The following is a 10607-nucleotide window of genomic DNA, read 5'->3' on the forward strand; positions in this document are numbered from 1 at the left end:
GCCCGCCTCCTATAACAACAAAATTCAGGCCACATGCAGGCAGCGTAAAAACATTTACAATCAACTATCGCGAGCTGCCCCGCCAAGAACAAGTGACCATCTACTATCAACACAATATATTAGACTCAAAATCAACACCTACATATTATGCTGTAAAGCGCACAGAGTATGCTGTAGAGCATGGATATGCGCTATAAAAATGACTGATACAATCGCCAAACCAGTGTGGAGAAGCAGACCAAACTGTGGAACACATCCTCCTGCGGACACAAATAAAATATGTCCAACCCCATACACACTACATGAGAAACTGTACACGCCAGCAAAGGGCCTAAGCAGGATGACCCTGTATATGACAGAGATACAGACTTTCAAGCGTGGTCCAATCAAAAAAAAGAAGAAGAACCACTCATATCTCTGTTGCTTCCAATATCTGAGGTAAAGATGAACCCAAGTTCCCCATTTCACACAGCCAGCACTAAGTCAGCTAAAGTTGTGCCTCAGGGGGACGTAGAACATCTACAACCAACTACTCACATGTTTCTTCCAATTTCTGAGGTCAAGATGAACCGGAGTTCGCCATTCACTGCGTCATTGTTTCCATTGGCGATGGTACCCAGCAATATGTCCAGCTTAGCTCTGGACATCAGAGGAACAACGTACTTTGCCTTTAAGCGAGGCTTCAACTGCGTGTCCACAAAGGTATCCATCTGAAGACATTGATCAGAAATTACTTTCAAAATATTATTATTTAGTCGGACGTCTATATTCAGATGTACTAAGACCAACATTTTGACCAGTTTTTGCAGTTTCTTCAGTATCAGTTGCATGTGTCAAGCAATATTTTGTCAAAATTCAAATTCTCAATGTTGAGAATGGCAAGAAAAATACATAAACTACATACAATTGTAGAAAGAATGAAATAGTAATTTTTCCTCTCTCTTGAAAAATGTTGCTATCTGGGCCTAAGACATTTGGACAGCTTGCTGACAATTTGAAATACATGCGTAAGTTCAAAGGTCCTATCTAAAACAACAGTAGCTGCTGTCAGTCTATCGGGGATACATCTAGAAAGAATCTAAAAATCAACAACTTATGGTATTTAAGATTTAAACAACTTCAAAGCTCTGCCAGTGAGTTACTTGGAAGCATTTTATTCAAAAACATTTGTGAGGTATCAGAGAAACAGGCACTTTTCAGCCAGTTTGGCAATTTTCATCAAATTTTTTTTTCCGGCTCAGCACCTTGTATGTCCCTATAAAATCCTTTTTCGATGTGAACTTTACTGAAAAGCATTGATTAAAGGCAGAAAATAAGTCATTTTTCAGTTTTTAAAGGACTCTCAAACCACAGAAGCTACCAAACTTTGGCAGCAACTTTCTCCTTAATTTTACCTCTGAAATCATCAGTACAACAATGGGCGCGTTTCATAAGGATACAGCTTTTCATGACAACTGCAACACGGAAAAAAAGAGGAAAAAAACAGACCACACCTTACACGGTGGTGTCGATAGCCTAGTGGTCAGGCTCTCGGACTTGTAACTGAATGGTTTTTGCATCTCATTGACAGGATCAATAACAACTGGATCAATATATGCACATCATAGCAAAAGGAACTTACATCAGTGACATCATCTATGCTCTGGCTAAACTGCACACATATGTTGGATCCTTCCAGCTTCTCTTTCAACTTCATGTATGCCGAGGCCCAGAACGGATCATCAGCCAAGTATAAAATCATCGCAAACTTCGAATTCATGTGGCGCAAGAATCCAACGACAGCCTCGATGTCATACATGAATGAGGGTCTCAGCCGAAGAAGCGTTTTCTCATCATCAAAGGAGAGATCTGGAAAGCAAAACACAAGGTTAACAGATCTTGAGTTCAAGTTTCAATTTTTTTTTAAAGATAAATAACAGCAACATGACAAAGATCATTCAGCGGTGGAAATGAGAAAGACAAAAGCAAACTATTGTTTATAACAGTATAGAAGTAGGGCCGACCAGCACCACTCTCCAAGCAAAAGCAAACAATAATTCTGCACAGGAAATCGCCATCTTAAAGTTGAGGACTCAGAAGAACGGATTCATTTTTTTCAGGAAAAAACGAACTCCTTGTCTCTGGCAAGCCATGTACAGTGGTTTGCGGTATGAACTGCTGTGCCAGTGAGCCGCTAGCAGCTGCTTGGTCACATTCCTTTAAAAAGATGACAACGTTACTATTATTTCCAGTAATATGCGAAAACAGGTCTCTCTTAACCAATTTTTTTTTTCATTTGATGAAGAACTATCAAAATTCGTTTGATTTAATGACCAGTTTAGTGATGTGTATGTTACTTTCAGGTTTTGTACCAAAAAAGAAAGCTCTGGCATAGTGGGAAAATCCTCGAGAAACAAAGAGTTAAGACATCTGTAACACTCAAAATACCTGTGGACATGCACTATATAAGCGCATTTATTATTATTATATATATGTAAGAGCACAGATATGCGCTATATAAATGCAATTATTATTATTTTATATGCAATTTTTATTATTATTATTATTATCATTATTAGATCCCACTCGGCCAAGGTTAGCCAGGTAGACAGGATTGAAGCAGCCTACCCCAAAAATTATCAAAATGTTGCCAGTAGAGGTGTAAAACATTTATATTGATATAGAAAAAGAATATCAAAGCAGCAACAAACCACCTACTTATATCAGCAGAGAAGAAACTTTACCAAAGAGTGGTCACAAATGTTATATATTCGTACCCAGCGAGTTTGCCGTTGGGCTGAGAAGAGTAATTCCGAGATCAGAAGCAAGCATCCCTGTCCTGATAGTGTCATCGTTGTCGTAAGGCCCGACATATGCAACAAGGTTCTCCTGTTGCATTTCCTGAACTCGAATATTACACTGTGCGAAGCTGAGAACATTCCCAATGGTCTGTGAAAGAAGAACAGGATAAAGTCACCTCATGGTCAAAGGTAAGAATCATAGACATAGATCTAGGCACTCGGTCTTCATCGTCTCACCTACATAATAATTTGTGTATTTTACACTTACAAAGAATCAGCAACAAACAGCAGTCCTAAGCCTGAGCATTTGATCCAAGTACACACTAAGAACAGCTTGCTAGACTGTGAACTGTATTCCCTAATTACTACTGCAGAGCAAAAACAACTCAACACTTTCCCATACCAGGAAAAATACAAGTGAAAAAGAACCAAAAAACCGCCAGCTGTTCAGACATAGGCCCCTTGAAAAGGAGTTTTAAGGAAAGAAGGGGCAGCACTGTATATTATAGTTGTATCATCACGCAGTGGAATCAGACGCTCGTCGCCGTAAAACCCTCTACTATAAAAAAAAAAGACGCTCGTCTTGTGTATATGAACTTATTAGTATTATCTTACAGTCTTTTAATTTGCTGTCATTTTGATGGAAAAAAAAACATCCACAAAGGGTCATTATCTTGAGTAGACATTGAGATATTTGTGTTTGAAGGAGGTGGGGGTCTTCTTGTGTCAGAGGTAAAATCAGCAAGCAATGGCCACCAAAATTTCATGAATTCCAAAGCTTTAGTGTCCCTGAAAACTACAAAGTTACAATTTTTGTGCCCTTGCTTTAAGGTTTTCAGTAAAATTCACACAGACATGTCTTTTCAAAGGGACATAAAAGGCACTATTTTCAAGCCTAAAAAAAAAACTTAATAAAAATTGACCGAAGAATAGAAAATTGTGGATTTCTTCGATTTCACTATTTTGACAAGCACCCGATTTCACCAAAATGCATCACAATATTTTAAGAAAGAAGAGCACCTGTCTCAAAGAGATGTTCAGGAGAATGACAAAAACATATTACCTTCAAAGTCTTGTAAAATAAATACAGTCGGGTCTGCCATGATGGCAATCAGTATAATATGGCCACTTTCCATTTCCCCCCTTGCTTCTTTTTATATAATTTAACTGTGTAAAACGGTCACCTGGGCAAGGCGGCCGCAGCTACCTTATTTTAATAACTTCAGCCAACTTTACCTGCCTAAGGCAGCCAGGCGTGGTCTCCACTCGCCTGACGCTTTGTCATTAATTCTTAATCGGTCCCTGACACTGTGGACGGGCTGTCATAATCCATTCACCTGTCGTTATTGTTTGTCCTTCCAATGAATGTTTACCCAAGTTGACCAATGGGTAATAAAAAAATTTCAAGTGCTGTTGAGGGATCAAAGCGTGTGATCCGGCCTATAGGCCCCGCCCAGAACTCATGCACAAATCATATGATATGATATATGTGAGGTGACTGGTCACTGTTTTGTTTACCTAATCTATAGCAAAGTAACAATGGATATTAACGTAGACTTGCGAGAGAAGCCTCATTCATTCTCCGAGTGGTGGCAACCTGTGTGTTTGTTTTACCATGGAATTCGGTCTTCAGCGTCTTACTGACATAATATTTCATATATTTTTCACTTACGCAGAATCACCAACAAGCAAAAGCAAACCAAATAATAAATCAACAAAACAACAGCAACAAGAACTCTTCTTACATCCCTCCACCCTCCTTTTTCAAACGAAAACAAAAGTTAACCCTTTCAAAAATTAAAATTCGCCTCACAACAGTCCTAAGCCTGAGATCAGCCCAGGTTTGGACCTTAAAAGAGAATGGTTTGCTTTTTTCATTTTGATCAGTCCTGCCTAAGACGGCCACCTGTCTTATACAACCACTTTTCTCTTTGACCAATGGGTGGTCATTTTACACAGGTTCAACTGTATATGGTCGCTTTTAAGGACAATCAGGCTAACCCAGATTTGGGGGTTTCCAGAAATGTTGACCTACACCAAAAGTGGGTATTGCCCTACCTATAAGAGAAGTTCGGTTTCATTGGTGTGTATAATTCTTTGGTTATAAAGAAAACTCTCCTAGTCTTTAAAAAAAATTGAACAAGGGTCCAAAAACTTTACCTTCGATTTTCTCAAAACAGCATTTTTAGGGATAGCCCCCCTTAAGGTGCTTAAAAGCCACTAAATATTTGATAACTTGAAAGAGGCAGTGTTTTTTCAAATGAAAAACAAGCCGACAACTATACCAAACACACAGTATGCATTTCTGCAACACTGGTGCAAAATCTCCTAGAAGAGCACATTTTCATGAGAAGGTAATGGTAAGTGTTTTACCGCGCTCGCAACTGTATAAGGTCATATGAACGCGCAGGCCACATTAAACATTTTCAGTTGGTAGGACATTTTGAATTTTGTGTGGGTGGTGGCCAAAGCCTACACTTATCGACTTTAGACCAGAAAAGGATCTTTAACGTGCGCAACTTGCACTCGTGACCTCCGAGATTTTTCGCCCTTGTCCAAAAAGGTTAAGTTTGGATCTTTCCTACCAGAAGATCAGGGGTGTGGCTGAAAGACAGCAGTAAGAAGGAGCCAAGGAGTAGCAGTAGAAAGGCTGCAGAAAGAGTCAGAAGTCCAGAGGAGGGGGCAAAGGAGGTGAGGGGGTGGGCGCAGAAAGTGGAGACGAAACAAAACGACAGAACATTGCTGGAGAGCAGGAAAGGAGGTGAAAGGAGACAATTTTAGAGAAGAAATATTTTTCTAGTCGCGACCCGGAGTCGAATCCGGGACCTTTGATTGAGAGGCGAACACCTTAACCTCTAGGCCAAGAGAGCCCCCTTCCATGGGAAGTGACAGCAGAGTCTGGAAAGTCTTAAACATTGTTCGTGTTGGATCCCTGGCTCTCAGCAGAGCCGACAGAACCAGTGCTTGTTTGAGTTAGTTTTGTTTTAACAAGAGTTTTACAGCACTTGCAACACAATTAGGTCATGATATAAGTGCCCGAGATTAGAGATGTTACAAGAGAGTAACATACACAAAAAAGAAGGAGGAGAGATTTAGACAATAGACGTTTGATGGGAAATAAGGAGCAAACCATACTAGAGCAGTCGCCAACCACCCACTTGTTTGAGTTGGCATGAGCAAATTGAAGCACACCTACACAGTACGAAACGGTAATCTAGCACAAGGGACAAATTAGAAACGAAAAGACAAAAACCATCGAGGGAAAGGAAAGAAGTAAGACTTGCCAGTGCATGGTGCCCTCCAACCACCTGCCATGAATAGTAAATCTGAGCTTCCAAGGGAAACCGTTAGATTTAAACCAGCACACACTTAGGAGTGTGCTCTTTGTGTGGAAGGGTAAATATGTGAGGTATGCTGACAAAATGACTACTTCTCGCAATCCACAAATGGAGATATGGCCAAAAATCGACAATGGAGTCGAATTTGTAAATTTTCTATAGATGCCATATTCTTTAAGTCTTGTATAACACGCCTTTTATTTATTTCATAGTTATAAATTGTAAAAACTTCACTTTTTTTTCCATAGGGCTCAAATCCGATAAGTAACTCATTTTGTCAGCACTCTTCACATATAACAAATGCAGAAGTGTATGCTCAGGTCAGTAAGTTTAATGTCTCATCCTAAGATACCTACCTGCTCTGACCTTGAACAAGAGTCAAAAGCGACTGCTCCGACTGACACTGGGCTGTTGATAACCGCCTTGTACTTATCTATAGCCCAGAAGAAAGCCTGAAAAAAGAAACAATTTATTAAAACTTTGATAAACTTGTATCCCCTTACGATTATTATTAACCCGTTAACTTAACAATTGTCCTTACATCCACATCCCCACCCCATACATTATTCATCATTCTAGTTGTCAGTACCCCAGAAGGTACTCTCCCAATACGCAACTTAGTAGGAGTGGGTTTGATTCCTAAAATTGGTTTAGATTTAGTATCTAACTTAACGAATGACGAGTGTATCAGTTGGGGACTTAACACACTCGGGGGGGGGGGGGGGGGGGGGGGGTGTAAACCTTATAATAACAATAATAGATAGCATTTGTATAGTGCAAATTCCAGCTCAACAGCAAGCTGTATGCCCTTTACAATCTGACCAATAAAATTATTACCCCAGCAGACCTGATAGCATTCTGAAACAATCTCAACTACCTGGGAAGCTTAAAGTGCAAACTGCCCTTTTATAAGTGCTAAAACCCTAGAGGACAAAAAGGTCTTGTAAACGTATACTAATTAGTTCAAAGATATTGATCTTCGGAAGCTACCTTCCCTCCTATCCCTCTTTCCCACACCCATTCTTTCTTAGATTAGAAACGAAAGACTTCTATCTGACTCAACAATAATAGCAAACCGTTATAAATTGATATCAGACAGAGACTAAAATAAGGAAGTGGGATTTAAGGTAAGCAGTTACACAGAGCGGTTCTGATTACCAACCCAGAGACAATCACAGGCAAATTGCCGTAAATGCAAAAGAAAAGGATAAAAATGAAAAATACCAATAAGTCAATAATTCCATTCGTAGTCATAGTGGAGTCACATGTGTAGGCGTTGGTGCCTCTCTGGTGTAGATCGAAAAGACCCCCAATGACAAAGTACTGGTTCGAGACTGCATTCTTGGGATCTCGAATAGCAATATTGTCAACATAACAGGCAGAGCACGTTGTATCAGGAAGTGATGCGCATGTCTGGCAGTCCACGCCGATGACTAGCACTATGAAGGCGAAGCATATCGCAGTCAGAGAATGCCCCATCTGAAATAAAACAGTAGCACATTCATTCAAAATGATCCCAGGAAAAAAATTAGTGGGAAGTGTGACATTATCATTGCTACAAAAACAAGGCAGCAGTGAAATCTATAATATTCTACAGACCTAAAAGTACTTTACATTGCACATAATTATATTTCATATAATATCCATACTATAACACGGGACAGCACTGAAAGATAAAAGCACATTATAAAACAACTGAACGCACAAATTAATAAGCATTCTAAGACAAGTGAACTGTCGAATGGAGAAAATAAAAACAACAAGCAGAAACGCCGCTGACTATTTACTATCCTGAAAACTTAAAGAATTCCAAAGTAAATTGGAAAAACATGTTTTACATGACATGTAAAAATTTCTGAACTACCCTGACAGAACGGGCTTAACCAAAAAGCCGTCAGGCTATTTATAACTTTTTTTAAATATTCAAAACTGTGCAGTTAAATAACTAATCATGTGGTCTTTTTAACAAAATACACTACAGTAGAGTCCACTTATAACGAGTCCTGAAATAACGAGAAGTCTGTTATAAAGACACTATTCTAAATACCCGTTTTTTTTCCTTCTTTGTCTCTGTAAATAAAATACTGCTATAGCGCAATCAGACAAACACACGGGTCGGTTATAGCAGAATACTGCTGCTGCAGTGAAGAGCGCACAGGCCAATAATACATATTATATAATATAACTTTGCCAGTTGAATAGCTTTTGGTGATCTAGCGAAACAAAGGAAGGGAGAGCCCACGTGTGCAAACAATGAAGGCCGGAGCTAATGAGTGGGGAGCGGTGTGGCATGCGCAGACAAGCAGAACACATCGCGTGGTAGGCCAGCCTAGTCTAGATAATCTAGGCCTACCATGCCTCACACTTCTCTGATGCGGGGATGGACAGGTCATAATGCTGTGATGGATGGAGTGAATGTGTGACTTGTGACGTGCGCAAGCAGACGAAATGCACCACAGGGTGTGGTGGGGCGGGGGACAACACAGAGGGCTAGTTAGCCTAGCCCTTTCTTTCTGATCGCCAACGCCAAGCTGTCAACATCTCTAGCACTAAACAAAGAAACCTGATTTGATTTTTGATCAAGTAAGACCTAGAGATCATGTAAAACAGAATCATCATCAGGGGAGATAACAAAAAGAAACAAACAGAACACCAAACTCATAGATTAGGCCTACTTTGACTTTATTATTTCCATTGAATTTATTTTATTATGGCATCCCTTATAACGAGAATCCTGCTATAACGGACATTTCGCACCGGTCCCCTCCGTCTCGTTATAACAGGATTCCACTGTACCCTTCTTTCCTCACAGGTTTTCGTCTCTGAAGAACAAGCCAAACAGAAAAAGAGCTTGGATCTTGTCAAAGAATATATTCAAACCATTCCCTCCTTTAAAAAACTGTGAGCTTACATGATTTCTATTTGAAGAACACAAGAACTTAATCCTCCCTTTGGCAGAGATATCGTCTTGTATAAGTATACTTACGACCTTAGAGCAAGCATCAAAATAACATTGAGAGTGTATCTATAGCTTACGATTATTGCTGTTTATATTGCTGCTAATTTATATTAATGCATGTGATTGTAAGCCTACGTGTGTGTGCATGTGTGTGCGCGTGTGTGCGTGTGTGTGTGTGTGTGTGTGTGTGTGTGTATGTGTGTGTGTATGTGTGCATGTGAGTGTGTGTGTGTATGTGTGTGTGTGTGTGTGTGTGTGTACACATGGTGAAACCCCAAACCAATGTGCCAGGATCTGAACAATAAAGATGTATCTTATCTTATCTGATATCTCTTATCTTATGTCATAAATTGCTGCTCTTGCCCAAACAAAAGAGTAAACAATTTTAAATACCCACAAAAACAAGGCAGTTAAACGATAAGTACCGTAGGCAGAATACTTTCCCCCGTACTGCCCACAGCATACAGTTGTTGTGAAAGGTAGCATATACATTTACTATTATTTAGAGAATCTGGAGGTCACCGAATTTAATAGCCTATGGATCTTTAAGGATCTAGATTCAATAGACTCCAGAAACCTAATTGAGACCTTAAATCTGTAGAATATAGATTCTAGAACTATTTTGTTTCTTGTTAATGTTTAGAATATCTATCAACTGATATTACATCCAGGGAAACTTCCCTCTCCCAAAAATAATGGTTTTACCAGAGATTTAATCACATCCCTTTCGAATTCAGTCCGTCTTTCAATTCCACATATATATTCTTAATTTCTCATTCTGATTTACACTTTGGCTCTAGAATATACTCTAATTCCTTTGTTTAACTTACATACAACAGTACAGCACTCCCTAGCTAGACAAAAAAAAAAAAAAAAGAAACAAGCCTTTCATTTCACGCGCTAGCTATGAAGAAGGACTTGGCAGGGAAAGTAATGAGCTTGTACACGCACCTTTGTAGACGTATTGCCACCCCCTTGCCTTGCATTGTTCTATTTTGACTTTCATCTTGTTAACGCAGCACCAACGGGTGACAGAGATGTCTGTTGATTTGCTGGTTTCCTTGAGTTAAAGCTTTAGACATTCCACCAAGAATGCTGAACGTATTACAATATCTACAACAAATACCAGTACACACCCCTTCCAATCAGTCTCGTCTGAAACGGAGTGAAAAGTGGCTATAGAGTCGTGTAGCCTCTATCGACCGGGTTCTTCTGTGTGCTCAATTCTGAAAGGGAAAATCGTGGTAAGAGCGAACAAAATGAGCGATTAACTTCAATTCACTAAAGTCTGCTCCATGGTAAATGAAAATACAAGGAATAAGATCTACCTTTGACAATGTGGCTTCTTGTTGACGAACAAACTCCTGGTAATTCCAGAACTTGTCCTCCCTGAGAAGAAACGAAAGCAAGGGAAGGGAACGAACACCACCGTGGGCCAAACAGCCCTGCCCAAAACACAGGATAAACTGTGTCTAAATTTATCAGACCAGTTGGAATTTCTGTGCCATTCAATGTGTTCCCAACCCGTAG

At 39.7% G+C, this 10607-nt stretch overlaps 1 protein-coding gene across 2 annotated transcripts in view; it reads right to left on the bottom strand.

The window, feature by feature from the left end:
* LOC101849973 (metabotropic glutamate receptor 2) overlaps positions 1-10607 on the bottom strand; it is a 33733-nt gene extending 23126 nt beyond the window's left edge. For both annotated transcript variants that reach the window (XM_005089325.3, XM_005089326.3), the window contains exons 1-6: positions 10406-10607; positions 7343-7597; positions 6475-6570; positions 2757-2928; positions 1622-1848; positions 538-710 (exon numbers count right to left, since the gene is read on the bottom strand). In XM_005089325.3, the coding sequence (XP_005089382.2) occupies positions 538-710; positions 1622-1848; positions 2757-2928; positions 6475-6570; positions 7343-7597 (923 nt within the window). In that variant the 5' untranslated portion in view covers positions 10406-10607. The remainder of the gene's footprint in view (positions 1-537; positions 711-1621; positions 1849-2756; positions 2929-6474; positions 6571-7342; positions 7598-10405) is intronic.

Source organism: Aplysia californica, unplaced genomic scaffold (genome assembly GCF_000002075.1).
Source record: "Aplysia californica isolate F4 #8 unplaced genomic scaffold, AplCal3.0 scaffold00005, whole genome shotgun sequence".
Classification (NCBI taxonomy): Eukaryota; Metazoa; Mollusca; class Gastropoda; order Aplysiida; family Aplysiidae; genus Aplysia; species Aplysia californica.